The 17,540-nt window shown below is 47.3% G+C and overlaps 1 protein-coding gene across 1 annotated transcript in view; it reads left to right on the plus strand.

Annotated features, from left to right (window-relative positions):
* c2cd3 (C2 domain containing 3 centriole elongation regulator) overlaps window positions 1-17,540 on the plus strand; it is a 173,547-nt gene that overhangs the window by 49,796 nt on the left and 106,211 nt on the right. Inside the window, exons 13-16 of the mRNA XM_038817737.1 lie at window positions 2,265-2,399; window positions 13,473-13,976; window positions 14,342-14,493; window positions 16,758-17,001. Coding sequence (XP_038673665.1) covers window positions 2,265-2,399; window positions 13,473-13,976; window positions 14,342-14,493; window positions 16,758-17,001 — 1,035 coding nt within the window. The remainder of the gene's footprint in view (window positions 1-2,264; window positions 2,400-13,472; window positions 13,977-14,341; window positions 14,494-16,757; window positions 17,002-17,540) is intronic.

Consider the following 17,540-nt stretch of genomic DNA (forward strand, 5'->3'; position numbering starts at 1 on the left):
AAAATGAATGTCTGTCGATCACAGGCAGAGACAGGAGAATTTATAATGAGAAGAGGGGAGAAGTTAAATAATTGCTTTGTGTCTGTCTTCACAGAGAAAGTTACTTAAAACCTCCCAGAAATAATAGAACACCAAGGGACTCATGGGAATGAGTAACTGAAAAAAATGAGTATTAGTTAAAAATAAATTAATGCTGGGGAAATTAGTGGGACTGAAAATCGTTAAATTCCAAGACCCTGATCCACATCCCAGAGTGTTGAAAGAAATGGCTGGAGAGATGTGGATGCGCTTTGAAATGTTGCAAATGTAACCCCACTGTTTAAGAAGGGAGAAGACAACAGGGAAATAGGAAAGAAAGAAGAGAACAGGGAACTACAGACCTGTTAGCCTGACGTTACGAGTTGGGGAAATACTAAAATCTATTATAAAAGGTGTGATAACTGGGCACTTAAAAAATAACGATGATCGGGCAGAGTCACAATTGATTTATTAAAGGGAAATCATGTTTGACAAGCATGTTGGGAGTTATTTGAGGATGTTGTTGGCAGAATAGATAAAGGGGAACCAATGGGTTTGTTTATTTGGATTTTCAGAAGGTTTTTAATATGGTCCCACACAAGAGGCTAGTAAACAAAATTGGAGCACATTGAATAGGGGATAATACACTGTCATGGTTTGGTTAATGGACAGAGAACATAGAGTAGGAATAAATGGGTAATTGTCTGGTTGGCAGGCTGTGTCTGGTGGAGTAATGCAAGGAACAATACTTGGGCCCCAGCTGATCAGAATCTTTATCAATGATTTGAAAATGGAGACCAAATGTCATATTCCTAAATTTGCGGATGACACAAAACTAGATGGAAATGTGTGCTAAGGATGGTGCAAAAAGGCATCAAAGGGATTTTGATGGGTTGAGTGATGGGCAAGAACATGGCAGATGGAATACAATGTGAGATTATCCACTTGGGTAGGAGGAATGAAAGTGTATAGTGTTTTGTAAATAGTGAGAGACTGAGAAATGCTGTGCCAAAAGAGGTGCCCTTATTCATAAGTCACTGAAGGCTAGCATGCAGATGCAGCAAGCAATTCGGAAGGCAATTGGTATGTTGACCTTGTATGTTTGTATTTGAGTACAGCAATAAAGATGTTTGTTATGTTTTCAGTCCTGGTACCTTTCAAGATCACTGGTAATATGAGGTGATTAACATTGCAACTGTCCTTAATAGCTTCAAGTCGAAATGACAAGGAAACATGTCTTTCTTTTGTTGCATTGAACCTTGGTTAGACCATGCCTGGGGTATTGCATGCAGTTTTGGTCCTCTTACCTAAACAAGGGTGTACTTACCATAGAGGAAATGCAACAGAGGTTCACCAGACAAATTCTTGAGATGACGAACTGTCCTTTGAAGAGAGATTGAGGAGACTGGGCCTATGTTCTTGAATTTAGGAGAATGAATAGTGATCTAATTGAAACTTACAAATTTCTTAAGGAGCTGGACTGGGTCAGTGCAGGAAGGATGTTTCCACACCGTCTAAAACCAGGGTTCACTGACTCAGAATAAGAGGCAAGCCTTTAGGACTGAGGTGAGGAGGAATTTCTTCACTCAGAGGATAGTGAATCTTTGGAATTCTCTACCCCAGAGGGCTGTGGAAACTCGGTCATCGAGTGTGTTCAAGACAGCGATTGGTAGGTTTCTAGATACTAACAACCTCAGGAGTTATGAGGATAGGGTGGCAAAATGGTATTCGTGAGGTAGATGATCAACCACGATCTGGTTCAATGGTGGAGCAGGCTCAAGGGGCTGAATGACCTTCTCGTGCACCTATATTCGTACAATGGGAATGGATAGTTTGGACTGTCATTTCAGCCAAAATTGTGATTAAACCTGTGTTTTGGAGAAGTTATTTTATCCAATTAATATAATTTAATACAGTATTGATGACTTTGTTTCTGATCACCTGTTAACTTATAGTAATGCTCATGTTAATATCAAGAGAATGGGTTCCAAATTGTTCTCCAATCTCTGGCTTGAAACAAGGAACTGACCACAAGGAGGCATCTGTGAGAAGATTAGGAACCAGATTCTTTCCGATCTCTTCCCTCCCCCCCGAATACTGAGCAAATTATTTGATGTGCGCAGCATTATAAAAAGATAGATGCTTTATTGCAGCAAAAGGCATTTTATGAGAATAGATAATCTTTTGTGAAACGATTTGTTCAAGCTGTTCTAATCTAATTATATTTTTCCTTTTCTTTACTGAAGCCTATTTTGATCGGCACAGCCAGTCTTGCACTTCGATCTATCATTCAATCGGATTTGTTAAACATAACCAGTGAATTGCCTGTGGAAATGCTGTGTGACAATAAAGAGAAGCAGAAACAGATCGGTCCTTTAAAGGTAAACATTCCAAATAAAGAAATCAATTTCCACTGTGGTTAGAGAGGGAAAATTGAAAGCTGAAGCAAGAATCACCTGAATTCTTGGTCGATGAATAGTACATAACAGAAAGTTGAGAGAGAAAAACATTCATAAAAGGCCAAAATAAATAATGAATATAGTTTGTGATGTTCAGCAATGCAAGGCACTTTATTGAAAATTTCAGTAAGTACAAAATCACATTTATTGCATTAACTGTTAAATAACCAATATTAAATTAGACGATAGAACGTTTTTCGGGAAGAACAGTTTGCGAATTTTCCCAATGACTCATCAGGTTAATTCAGTGTACACCCATGCTGCACAGGGCAGGGAGGCCTCTGGTTCATGTCCAGTCTGGGCTGTTAACTGATCTCTGTTGATTGCATTGGGAATGCAAAATTGGCCATTGTGCCTCTGTAATACGGAGGGACAAATCAGCCAGATTCCCGTTCCTGATTCAGCAGGACTCTGTTTGAAATGCATGATTATGGACAAAGGGGCCTGAATTATTTTCACTACGGAGAACCTGTCTATCATGGCCAAATTGGTGGATGAACGTGGAAATTCTAATTTACGCCCCCAACATTGGACTTACTATTTTCGCGTGCAGGGGTTTGCACAGGCACGGTTCGCAGAGGCTGCTGACCATTGAAATCGTCAAATCCGGTTTTGCCATCCCGTAGTATGGAACTCGATGTGTCCAGATCAGGCCAAATTCTGACCCCTACTAAACATTGCACCCATGTGCAAGGAAGAGCCTAATGCAGGGGTGGGCAAACTACGGCCCGCGGGCCGCATGCGGCCCGCCAAAGGTCTTTATGCGGCCCACCAAGTCATTAAAACAAAAATTAATTTAAAAAATTTTTTTTAAAAAAATTTTTAATTGTTTTTTTAAGGTTAATAGGGGGGGGGCTGTTGGGTTACTTACTGGTATAGGGTGGATACGTTGACTTGAGTAGGGTGATCATTGCTCGGCACAACGTCGAGGGCTGAAGGGCCTGTTCTGTGCTGTACTGTTCTATGTTCTATATGAGGCGCCCAGAATCATAACCGGGTGAAGTAATTATTTTACTTAATATACTATGCGGCCCTTTAAAATTGTGAATTTATGAATGTGGCCCTTGCACGGAAAAGTTTGCCCACCCCTGGCCTAGTGCTTTTGAAGGGCGCATTGAAGGAGCATAGAAGATGGGCATGGCACCCCCTCAAATACGCACTGTAGAAGCCAGGAAGAGGACGAGAGAGGGGGAAACTAGGTTCCATCCTGTGGAGACAGTGTACAGACCTAGGACAGCCGACCTCAATATGGCAGAAAACCAGTGCTAAAGAAGTATTTGGCTTGAGACATTAGGTTGTGACAGATGGACCAGCAGCAACTGCAGTTACAATCCATGTCATGCCCTGCCAGTGGCTGCGAGGTTAACTGTCGCACTAAATTTTCATGCCTCTGTCACTTTCCAGGACTCGTCAGGAGACCTGGTTGGTATATCGTAGTTGGCAACACACAGCTGCATTAACATAGTGACTAATGCCCTGCTTGTTTATGTGAGTGAACATATTAGTTTCTCCATAGGTTTAGCGTCTCAGACGCAGAGCCTTTGTCCAAGTTACAGGGTTCTCTCGGGTACAGGATGTAATAGATTGCACTTATGTTGAAATAAAGGCCTTGCCTCCGCATTTGGAGACCTTTTGTCAACTGGAAGTCCTTTCACTCGATCAATTTCCGTGTGTTTTGTAATGACAATAAGATCTTTCTTCAAGTGGGTGCATGATTCCTGCTGCTACAACTCCTTCACTCTATGGAGTTCCTAACGCGCCCATCTATTTCAGTCACCAACACAAATCTGCGGTATGCTCCTCGGGCAAAGGCTACCCTTAAAGAACGTGGCTGATAACCCTCTTTCGAAACCAAAATCCAAAATGCAATTAGAGCCTCACGAGGAATACCATTGAGCAGGTCATTGACGTTTTAAAGAAAATATTCATGTGCCTCAATTATTCAGGTGAAGCTCTGCTGTACACCCGAGGAAGGGTTTTAAGAATAGTTGTTGTATGCTGCATACTGCACAACATTACACTGCAGAGAGACTTCCAAATTGTTGATGACAAGGCCATGGCAGGGCTGTTACCTCAGAGGAGGAGGACACCTCTGTATGTTCTGCTGATTCCGAAATGGATATGGATGATGAACCCGCCAATGGCAGAGAAACAGAGGCATTACCATGTAGCCAGGAGCCAGGGCTCTCACTGCAGGTGGGATGCGTTGCCAGATGGGCCCTTGTTCAAAATAGATTTTCATGAAGACCACCTATATAATACTTGCCATCAGCCAGTCCCTGACTTCCACATAAAGATTCTCGCCGTGTTGTGTGGCACTGCCAACGTGCTAAATGGAATAGACTTTGAACAGATCTACCAACTCAAGACTGGGCATCCATGATGCGCAGAATTGTATTCAACCACAATCTGCAACCTCGTGAGCTGATATCCCCCACTCTACCACTACCACCAAGCCAGGGAATCAACTTTGGTACAAGAAGAGTGCATGCCAGGAGCAACATCAGCCATGCCCAAAAATGAGGTGTCAGCCTAGTGAAGCTACAACACGTGTGCATCAAGCAGCAAGTAATAGAGCTAAACGATTCCACAACGAACACATCAGATCTAAGGCCTGCAGTCCTGCCACATCCAGCCGTGAATGGTGACGGACAATTAAATTCACTGGAGGAGGAGGCTCCACAAAGATCTCCATCCTCAATGATGGAGGAGCCCAGCACATATGTGCAAAAGACAATGCTGAGGCATTCGCAACAATCTTCAGCCAGCAGTGCCAAGTGGATGATCCATCTCGGTTTCCTCCGAGGTCCCCAGCGTGAGATCTCTCATTAGAAGAATGTGAGGGGATCTCATAGAAACATATAAAATCCTGATGGGACTGGACAGGCTACATGCAGGAAGAATGTTCCCGAGGTTGGGGACTTCCAGAACTAGGGGTCACAGCCTAAGAATAAGAGGTAAGCCATTCAGTACTGAGATGAGGAAGAACCTCTTTGTGAACTTGTGGAATTCTCTACCACAGAAACCTGATGGGCCCAGTTCATTGGATATATTCAAGAGGGAGCTGGACGTAGGCCTTGCAGCTGAAGGTACCAAGGGATATGGAGAGAAAGCGGGAATGAAATACTAAATTTGCATGATAAGCCATGATATTGAATGGTGGTGCAGGCTCGAAGGGTTGAATGGCCTATTCCTGCACCTGTTTCTATCACAGATGTCCGTCTTCAGCCAATGCGATTCACTCCACGTGATATCAAGAAACGGCTGAAGGTACTGGATACTGCAACGGCTGTGTGCCCTGACAATATTCCAGTAATTGTACTGAATACTTGTGCTCCAGAACTTGCCAAACCCCTAGCCAAGCTTTTCCAGCACAGCTACAACACTGGCATCTAATCGGCATTGTGGAAAATTGCCCAGGTATGTCATGTACACAAGAAATAGGACAAATCCAACCTAACCAAATACCGCCCTATCAGTCTACTCTCCAACATCAGCAAAGTGCTGGAAGGAGTCATGAACACAGCTATCAAGCGGCACTTACTCAGCAATAACCTTCTCACAGACCCTCAGTTTGGGTTCCGTCAGGGTTATTCAGCTCATGACTTCATCACAGCCTTGGTTCAAACATGGACAAAAGAGCTGAATGCCAGAGATGAGGTGAGAGTTACTGTCCTTGACGTCACGGCAGCCCTTTAAGACCAAGTATGGCATCAAGGAGCCCTAGCTAAATCAGAGTCAGTGGAAATCAGAGAAAACTCTCCGCTGGTTGGAGTCATCCCTGGCACAAAGAGTGGTGGTTGGAGGTCAATCATCTCAGTTCCAGGACATCACTGCAGGAGTTCCTCAAGGTAGTGTCCCCGGCCTAAACATCTTCAGCTGCTTCATCAATGACCTACCTTCCATCATAAGGCCAGAAATGGGGATGTTTGCAGAGACTGCCCAACGTTCAGAACCATTCGCGACTCTTCAGATAATAAAGGAGTCCATGTCCAAATGCAGCAAGACCTGGACAATATCTAGGCTTGGACTGTCAAGTGACAAGTTATATTTGCGTCACATAAGTGCCAGGTAATGACCTTCTGGTCTGACTGGTTTAGCACAGTGGGTTAAACAGCTGGCTTGTCATGCAGTACAAGGCTAGCACACGGGTTCAATTCCCATACCGGCTTCCCGAAGAGGCGCTGGAATGTGGCAAATAGGGGCTTTTCACAGTAACTTAATTGAAGCCTACTTGTGACAAGTGATTATCATTATTCTCCTATAAGAGAGGATCTAGCCACCACCCCTCGACATTCAATGGCATTACCATCATTGAATCCTCCACAATCAACATCCTGGGGGTTGCCATTGATCAGAAACTGAACTGGACTCGCCATATTAATACTGTGGCGACCAGAGCAGGTCAAAGGCTAAGAATCTTGCGGTGAGTAACTTATCTCCTGACACTCCAAAGCCTGTCTGCTTACAAGGCTCAAGTCAGGAGTGTGATGGAATACTCTCCACTGGCCTGGATGAGTGCAGCTCCAACAACACTCAAGAAGCTCGACACCATCCAGGACAAAGCTTTCTGCTTGATTGCTTCCCCTTCCACAAACATTAAACCCTCCACCACTGACTAACAATGGCAGCCGTGTGTACCATCTACAAGATGATCTGCAGTAACTCACCATGGTTCCTTAGACAGCATCTCCAAACCCACGACCTGTACCATCTAGAAGGTCAAGAGCAGCAGATGCCTGGGAACCCCACCACCTGGAGGTTCCCCTCCAAGTCACTCACCACCCTGACTTGGAAATATATTGCTGTTCCTTCACTGCCGCTGGGTCTAAATCCTGGAACTGCCTCCCTAACAGCACAGTGGTGTACCTACACTTCAAGGACTGCAGCGGTTCAAGAAGGCAACTCACCATCACCGTCTGAAGAGCAACTAAGGATGGGAAACAAATGATGGCCTCACAAGCGACGCCCTCATCCCTCAAATTAAATTTTAAAAACATTACTCAAGGGACTGCCCACCGTCTGCAAGGGAGAGAATGACCATCAAATACTTTGACTCAGTCATATTCATACAGCTGCTACCCTCTCCATCCTCATATGGGCCTCAGCATATTTCAAACACATATGGTAATAAGGACATCACAACCTGCCCCGCCCCCGCACATGAATGTCATTTTAAAAAAAAATAATTTTTATTAAGATTTTCACAAAATATAAACAACAAAACAACCATGGTTAAAATCCCAAGAACAACACCCACCCAACTGCAAAAGCAACTGCAAACAAAAAAAAACAAACAAACAACAACAGGGAACGAGATAACACCTGCCACATCCCACAAACCCATATACACAGTTCTCCCTCCCATCAAACCAAACCCCCCCCCCGGGTTGCTGCTACTGCTGGCCTATTTCCCTACCGTTCCGCCAGGAAGTCCAGGAAAGGCTGCCACCGCCTAAAGAACCCCTGTACTGATCCCCTCAGGGCAAATTTCACCTTCTCCAATTTGATGAACCCCACCATATCATTGATCCAGGCCTCCACGCTTGGGGGCCTCGCATCCTTCCACTGAAGAAGAATCCTCCGCCGGGCTACTAGGCAAAGGCCAGAACACCGGCCTCTTTCACCTCCTGCACTCCCGGCTCCACTGCAACCCCAAAAATTGCGAGTCCCCAGCCTGGCTTGACCCTGGATCCCACCACCCTCGACACCGTCCTTGCTACCCCCTTCCAAAACTCCCCCAGCGCTGGGCACGCCCAAAACATATGGCCGTGGTTCGCTGGGCTCCCCGAGCACCTAGCACACCTGTCCTCTCCCCCGAAAAACCTACTCATCCTCGTCCCAGTCATGTGGGCCCCATGCAGCACCTTGAACTGTATGAGGCTAAGCCTCGCACAGGAAGAGGAGGAATTCACCCTTTCCAGGGCATCCGCCCACGTCCCCTCCTCAACCTCCTCACCCAGCTCCTCTTCCCATTTACCCTTCAGTTCCTCCACCGAGGCCTCGTCTACCTCCTGCATTACCCGGTATATGTCCGAAATCCTCGCTCCTCCAGCCCACACTCCTGAGAGCACCCTGTCCCGCACCCCACGTGGGGGCAACAAGGGAAACCCCTCCACCTGCCGTCTGGCAAATGCCCTAACCTTCATGTACCGAAACATGTTTCCCGGGGGGAGCCCAAACTTCCCCTGTTAACTCCCCCAAGCTCGCGAACCTCCCCTCCACAAACAGGTCCCTCAACCTCCTAACCCCTACCCTGTGCCAGCCCAGAAATCCGCCCTCAATGCTCCCTGGGACAAACTGATGGTTCCCCCGTATCGGGGCCTCCATCGAGCCCCCCACTTCTCCCATATGCCGTCTCCATTGCCCCCATATTTTGAGGGTAGCCGCCACCACTGGGCTCGTGGTATACCTCGTTGGAGGGAGCGGCAACGGCGCCGTTAGCAGCGCCTCCAGGCTCGTGCCCACACAGGACGCCACCTCCATCCTCTTCCATGCTGCCCCTTCCCCGTCCATTACCCACTTACGCACCATCGCTGCATTGGCAGCCCAGTAGTACCCACAGAGGTTGGGCAACGCCAGCCCCCCCCCCATCCCTGCCCCATTCCAAGAACACTCTTCTCACCCTCGGAGTCCCATGCGCCAACACAAATCCCGTAATACTCCTGTTGACCCTCCTAAAAAAGGCCTTCGGGATAATGATGGGGAGGCACTGGAACAGGAACAAAAACCTCGGGAGCACCGTCATCTTAACGGACTGCACCCTCCCCGCCAGTGACAGTGGTAACATATCCCACCTTTTGAACTCCTCCTCCATCTGCTCCACCAACCTTGTGAGGTTGAGCTTGTGCAGGGCCCCCCAGCTCCCAGCCACCTGGACTCCTAGGTACCTGAAGCTCTTCCCTGCCTGCTTCAGTGGGAGCCTACCAATCCCCTCCTCCTGATCCCCCGGGTGCACCACGAACAACTCGCTCTTGCCCAGGTTCAGCTTATACCCAGAGAAGCCCCCAAATTCACTAAGAATCCTCATCACCTCCGGCATCCCCCCCACCGGGTCCGCCATATACAGCAACAGGTCATCCGCATAAAGCGACACTCTATGCTCCTCCCCACCCCGCACCAGGCCCCTCCAGTTCCCTGACTCCCTCAATGCCATGACCAGAGGCTCAATTGCCAACGCAAAGAGCAAGGGGGACAGGGGCCACCCCGTCTCGTCCAACGGTACAGCCGAAAGTACTCCGACCTCCTCCTATTCGTGGCTACACTCGCCATCGAGGCCTCATAGAGCAACCTCACCCAACGGAAAAACCCCTCCCCAAACCCAAACCTCTCCAACACCTCCCACAGATACCCCCACTCAACCCTATCAAAGGCCTTCTCCGCATCTAATGCCACCACTATCTCCGCCTCCCCTTCCACTGCCGGCATCATAATAACGTTGAGGAGCCTCCGTACGTTTGTATTCAACTGCCTTCCCTTCACAAACCCCGTCTGGTCCTCATGAATGACCTCCAGCACACAATCCTCTATTCTTGTGGCTAAGATCTTTGCCAGCAGCTTGGTGTCTACATTTAGCAGCGAGATAGGCCTATATGACCCACACTGCAGAGGGTCCGTGTCCCGCTTCAGGATCAAGGAAATCAGCAAAGCCCCCCCCCCTCCCTTGCCTCGTTAAAGGTCCGGACCAACAGGGGGCCCAACAGGTCCGCATACCTTTTATAAAATTCGACCGGAAACCCATCAGGCCCCGGCGCCTTCCCCGACTGCATGCTCCCTATCCCTTTAACCAGCTCCTCCAGCTTAATCGGCGCCCCCAGTCCCTCCACCTGCCCCTTCTCCACCCTCGGAAATCGCAGCTTGTCCAAGAAGCGCCCCATTCCACCCCCCTCCACCGGGGGTTCAGACCGGTACAGTTCCCCATAAAAGTCCCTGAAGACCCCATTAACATCTACCCCCCTCCGCACCACCTTCCCAGCTCTATCCGTCACTCCCCCAAGCTCCCTGGCCACGTCCCGCTTTCGGAGCTGGTGTGCCAGCTTCCTGCTCGCCTTCTCCCCATATTCGTATACCGCCCCCTGTGCTTTCCTCCACTGAGCTTCCGCCTTTCTGGTAGTCAATAGGTCGAACCTGGCCTGAAGGCTACGCCTGTCCCCCAGCAATCCCTCCACTGGAGCCTCCGCATATCTCCTATTCACCCTCACCATCTCCCCTATCAGTCTCTCCCTCTCCCTCTGCTCCCCCCTCTCCCTATGGGTTCGAATGGAAACCAACTCCCCTCTAGTCACCGCCTTCAGTGCCTCCCAGACCGTCCCCACTCGGACCTCCCCGTTATCGTTGGCCTCAAGGTACCTCTCAATACACCCCCGAACCCTCCCGGCCATCTCCTCACCTGCCAGCAGCCCCACCTCCAAGCGCCAGAGCGGACGTTGGTCCCTCTCCTCCCCCAGCCCGAGGTTCAACCAGTGCGGGGCATGATCTAAAATAGCAATGGCAGAGTATTCAACATCCTCCACCCTCGAAACCAGCCCCCTGCTCAGGACAAAAAAAATCAATCCTCGAATAGGTCTTATACACGTGGGAGAAAAACGAGTACTCCCTGGCCCGTGGCCTCGCAAACCTCCAGGGATCCACCCCTCTCATCTGATCCATAAATCCCCTCAACACCTTAGCCTCCGCTGGCCTCCTACCCGTCCGGGACTTGGATTGATCCAATGGGGGATCCAGCACCGTGTTGTAGTCCCATCTCCCCCCCCCCCCCCCGATCAGGCCCTCCAGATCCGGAATGTGGCCCAACATACGCCGCATAAACCCCGCATCGTCCCAATTTGGGGCGTAAACATTCACCAACACCACCCGCTCCCCCTGCAGCTTACCACTCACCATCACATATCTCCAGCCACCACATTTAATGCCTCAAATGACACCCTCTTTCCCACCAGGATGGCCACCCCCGACTCTTCTCATCCAGCCCTGAGTGAAATACTTGGCCCACCCATCCCTTCCTCAGCCGAACCTGGTCCGCCATTTTCAGGTGTGTCTCTTGGAGCATGGCCACATCCGCCTTCAGCCCCTTCAAGTGCGCAAACACCCGGGCCCGTTTGACCGGCCCATTCAGCCCCCTCACATTCCAGGTTATCAACCGGATCAGAGGGCTCCCTGCCCCTTCCCCTGCTGATTAGCCATAACCCATCCCCTGCCCACCACCGGCCAGCGTCCCCCGCTCGGCCAGTTCCCCATGGCGGCAACTCTCAAAGCCCTGCCCAACCCCGCCTCCTCTAGGGCAACTCCCATTGTCAGTCCCCCCCCACCAGCTCCCCGCACTACCCGTTTACCTCCCTGCCCGAACCCGTCCACCAGACCCATACAGAAAGACATAACGACATCACCCCACCCGCCCTAAAGCCAACCCACATCTTGCATTAAACAGAGCAAACACATTATCATACAAAATCCTCCATCTTAGACCCTCAGTTTGAGTCCAGTTTCTCAGCCTGCACAAAGCCCACGCCTCCTCCGGGGACTCAAAATAATGGTGCCGGTCCTTGTAGGTGACCCACAGACGTGCCGGCTGCAACATGCCAAACTTCACGCTCTGTGGAGCACCGCCTTCGTCCGGTTAAACCCGGTCCTCCCCTTAGCCACCTCCGTTCTCCAGTCCTGGAAGATCCGCACCTCCGTGTTCTCCCACTTGCTGCTCCGCTCCTTCTTGGCCCACCGGAGCACGCACTCACGATCCACGAACCGGTGAAACCGCGGCGGCTCGTTCTGCTTGGGCCTCCTAGCCAGAATTCTATGGGCCCCCTCCAACTCCAGGGGCCCCTGGAAGGACCCAGCTCCCATCAGCGAGTTCAGCACAACAACCACGTAGGCCGCCAGGTCCGACCCCTCCAGCCCCTCCGTGAGGCCCAGGATCCGCAAATTCTTCCACCTCGACCGGTTGTCCAGCTCCTCGAACCGCTCCTGCCACCTTTTATGGAGCGCCTCGTGCATCTCCACCTTCCCCGCAACAGCCACGGCCTCGTCCTCCCTTTCGGAGGCCTGCTCCTGCAGCTCCCGGATCGCGGCCCCCTGGGCTGTCTGAGTCTCCATCAGCTCTTTGGTGGTAGCCTTCAGCGACTCCAGCAGCTCCACCTTCAGCTCCTGGAAGCAGCGCAGCAGAGTCTCCTGCTGCTCCTGTGCCCACTGCCTCAGCTCCTCAAGACCTCCGCCGGCCGCCATTTTGTTTCTCTTCCCCCGCTTTTCCAGGGGTGCTTCCACTGTTTTTCTTCTTACCCCACTCCTGGTCCGGACCATAGAACCTTAGGGATTGACTCCAGTCCCCTTCCCACTTCGGGATTCGTCGACGAAGTTCCGTTGGGGGCCCTGAAAAGTGCCCCAAAGTCCGTTATTCGCGGGAGCTGCCGATCGTGCGGCTTAGCTCCGCATTGCCGCCACCGGAAGTCCACATGAATGTCATTGACTGTCACCGAAGAACCTGTGCCACCAACTTGTCCATAATCAAGCCGTGCCCATAATGCGGAAATTGACCTGCAAATATATCCACATGTATCACTACAATTACATATGACATCTCGTATATGATGATGACACAACTGTGCCTCTGTAGCTCCTTCAAAAAAGTTTTGCAACGTCCATTCTGGTCAGTGGTCCTGTTTTAAGAGCGAGGCACCACATCCATCATTCATGACTTCCGTGTTTACCTCTGCAACTGCACAAATCAAATCCAATGACTGTTGGGATGCCAGTGCAATCACTATTGTGGGCACAGCAAATGACCAGTATTGCTTGAACAGTACATGGCCTACCAAACCCCACACGGACAGTGACCCGGGGCCGGTATCAAACCCAGGTTGCAGTGCAAACCATGCTGCCCGAGGGGGTTGAAAATTGACCTGACAGAGGAATGGAAATATTAATGCTCGAATCTCAAAGGTTTATTGATTGATTTTCCTTTTTTACTTTAATGAAAGTTATAACTTGGTTTTTTTTTTGTAGGTGTCTGTGGAGCTTGCAGCTGACAACAAAGATTTAACCAGTGCTAATGCCAGATTAGCGGCATCTCTTAAAGCTACTTATGTTGTATCCAGCCCAAGACCAAATTTGGCTTCAGAACCCAAAGGTGTTGATGTGTGTCCGATGGATCGACATCCTGTTCGTCCTCCTGCCCCTGATTCACCAAGTAAAAGAAATAAACCTCAGTTGAAACAAAGTCATGTGCAAGACGTGCCCAGAAATGACCATTCAGAGCATTCATACCCTTCCTCTGTACCTGGAGGGCAACATTTATTCGGGCAGTTCAGCTCTTCAGTAGAGGACGAAGAGGGTTTCTTACTGCATGTTCTGCTGATGGTGCCCGATGGAAAGGACTTTGTCATGGGAGATGGCACTATCCAGCAACAGTACAGTATCTACCTAAAGTGTAAGCTTTTCAGCACAGATGAAGCAACCAGGTCCCCTGTTAGCTGGAGCACAAGCCGCCCAATTTTTAATTTTTCACTGGTAAGATTTATTTTTTAAAAGAATGATTCAGCAAGTAATAACAGATCATGTATGCTAAGATTTCTGATTAGATGTGAATAAAAGATTTTTGTTTTATCATAACGATATAATGTACATGCCAGTAGGCCAATGGAGAATGTGTGTTGTGGATGCGGGAAAAGAAAAACTTGTTAAGTAAATTATTCTAATTCTTCATGTAGTATGTTTATTCCAAACAAGAATTTGTCCATTTCAGTACAAATAAAAATTGACCATTAAATTTAATTGAACAACCCAGCCTGTGATATGAGCTGTAATTAATTATTGATGAATTCACTTTCAGAACCATTTCAAGTAAGCTAATTTTTGTTTTTACTTTTAACCAGGTAGCTCCAATCACATTGACTCCCAGATTACTAGAGAGGATGAAAAATAACATGATGATTATTGAGATCTGGAATAAAGTGAGTAACACGGGGCAGGAAAAGTTACTTGGCCTTGTGAAGCTGCCTCTTCATCAGTTTTACTTATCTTTTAGGTAAGAGCATTCACTGTTTTTTAGATAGGTTGGCTAACCTGAGAACTTCAACAGGATTGCATGTCCTGATTCTGCATTTAAAGAATGCCGGCTGCTACTACCACAGCGTTATCCTACACCATTGCCACTGCTATCCCCACTGCATCCTGACCTGGTCATCCCAACTTTCTTGCCTGGTTGCCTCTTCCTGCTCATTCTCCTTCACCACCACCCGAGGATTTTTGCTGTTATCGATTCAGTCGCACGATAATAAGTGCTAAACTATTTCCGGCTTGTCTTTTCCTATTGTTCATGTGAGATTATTTGTAAACTGAAAAACAGGTTCCATTAGATGTCATTAATATGCAGAATGATACATCCTCGGCACACGAGACAAACCTTTTTTTTTACTTTTTAAAAAATAAATTTAGAGTACCCAATTCATTTTTTTTCAATTAAGGGGCAATTTAGCGTGGCCAATCCACCTACCCCGCACATCTTTTGGGTTGTGGGGGCGAAACCCACGCAGACAAGGGGAGAATGTGCAAACTCCACACTGGCAGTGACCCAGAGCCGGGATCGAACCTGGGACCTCGGCGCCGTGAGACTGCAGGGCTAACCCACTGCACCGCCGTGCTGCCCTACACGTGACAAACCTAGTGGCTTTGTGGGACGACAAGAAAACCGGAATGGGAGTACATTCCAGGAGAATGAAAACTCAATTTTATAACTGACCATCTGAAATCCTCTGAGCACATTTTTGAAATACTTCATATAATGGTACTTTCGGAGAACTGAGTCCTTTAGAGTAAAACTCTTCACTTGTATTCCTTTTGATGATTTATCCACAAGCTTTCAGACTGAACTTACAATTAAGTGATACAATCAACAATTAACTTAAAGCAGCCACTTCTCTACTTTGTAGGATCAAATACCAGCTATGACTCGGTTGGTAGAAATCTTGCCTCTGATTCGCAAGATCCGCACCAGGGCTTGAGCATAAAAATCAAAGCTGTCATACAAGTGCAAAACTGAGTGAGTGCTAAACTGTCGAAGGTTCCTTCATCGGATGATGCATTAAACTGAGGCCCCATCTGCCAACATGGTAGATCTAAATGTCACTATTTTGAAGTATCCCCAGTTTTCATGACCAATAATTATCCATAAATCAACATCACAACAGATTATCCAGTGATTATTACATTGCTGTTTGAGAGTTTTGTGAGGGCCACAAAGAATCCAGCACTAGTTGTAGAATAGAAAGAAATAACATTAATTTACAATAACATATATAGATATATATATATATATATACACAACAGCAGCAGTAACTCCCTTGCTGCTCACTCCTCTCCGGCTGGTTCCATATTGGCCAGCTTTATTTATGCAGGGACCTGCTAATGATTTCTCTGCCCCCCTCATTGGGGAAGCTCATACTCCTTAAGGATTGTGGGATTGCCATTATCCCCAACCAGTGGTAAGCAGGCAGGTTATAACAGAGTTTACTGTGTATAAATTAGCTTCCGCATTTCTACAGTACAAAAGAATACGTCGGATGTAAAATGAAGTCTCAAGGTCAAGAAAAGCATTATGTGTATTTTTAAAAATTCAAATTTATTCAGGGCCCTCCTGTTTCTTTATATTGAATCCAATTCACAATGACCACAATGAACATCATCTAGTTTCAATATTTTTACAGTTCTAAATATTTAATCGCACAATGTTTCATTTTTTTTGGTGCAAATATGAAACATTTGGCTTGGATCTTTGCAACCGAGTAAGGTAGCAGGAATTGGGAAATTTCCAAGTTTGCCTACCTCAGGAGAAAGGTCTTCAATGGTGGGTTTGCAATCAGCCCCCCCCCCCCAAAAAGATCTGCAGTCACAAGGGCTTGAGTTTCCAGTCTGCGTAAAATAAATGTCAAGTAGCTGCTAGGTGTTAACATGAAAATAGAGAAATGATTGCAGCGGCAGGAGCTGGACAGCTGGAATAAAAAATATTTTAAAAATTTGACCTATTAATTACGGATCCTGTGTAAGCTTGGAATTGAATGAAAATGGGTTATCTTTTCTATGGATAGGATTTTTAATGATACAATTGTACCCATTGTCTGATTTAGTTTGGCATTTAAATGTTTCCAAATGTTTTTTAAAAATTAAATTAAGTGTGGTAAATGGGAGCTAATGACATTTTGGGGTGGGGGGGGGGGGGTGGGGGAAGTTATTGATTGACGTTGTGACCACTTTCCATTTGACGTATTGATTTTTTTTTCCGGAAATCAAAAGGGACCCTAAGATTTCACATTTACTGTTCCAAGCTCAATATCCTGTGGTTGCTGTAGACAGCTACATGCCAATGATGGATGTTTTCACAGGCTGCCAAAGGGGCAGCCTTCGCGTTCTTTTAGCAATGGGAGAAGCAAACCAGATAGTAGAACTTCAGAGACTGAAGAATGAAGCGGGGACTGCTGTCTCTGGTTTCCAGCGGACACCTCATTTTCTGGAACAGGTGGCTTCAGTTCCTTCAAAGGTTTGTTATTATTTATAATGTTACATGTGTGTTTTAACCAAGTTGAAGTGCATTTGTCCAAATGACCTAGACAAACATACACTCCTAACATAAACTTTCATTTGCACCAAGAACCAGATAAGTATTTGGTGCTAATTGGTACCAGTCTCTGAAACCTTTCTTGTTTCATCCATCTTAAGTTGAAGTGATAATATATTAGTAGTCTCTGACCAGTAACTACACAGTCAAAGTGTAGCTAACAGCATGAAAATTATTGAGTTGCACTGCCTCCCAAGAGAAAGCTGTGCCATATGAGTTTATGTGCAGAACGTGATTTACTAGAGACTCATCTTCCATTGTTGGGAGAAAACAGTTGAGTTGGCCACTTTCTCATATCATGAGAAGCGCTCTGTGATAAATATATAAAGAGTTTGAGAAATTAGCAAATCCTTGACCACCTTTTAAATCCAGCTTCACATAAGACTGGACAATGAGAAGCAGAATGAGATACTATTCTGGAAGAGTGAGTGCCCTACTGGACTTCAATGCATTGTGAAGTT

The sequence above is a fragment of the Scyliorhinus canicula genome, chromosome 14 (genome assembly GCF_902713615.1).
Source record: "Scyliorhinus canicula chromosome 14, sScyCan1.1, whole genome shotgun sequence".
NCBI classification, from domain to species: Eukaryota; Metazoa; Chordata; class Chondrichthyes; order Carcharhiniformes; family Scyliorhinidae; genus Scyliorhinus; species Scyliorhinus canicula.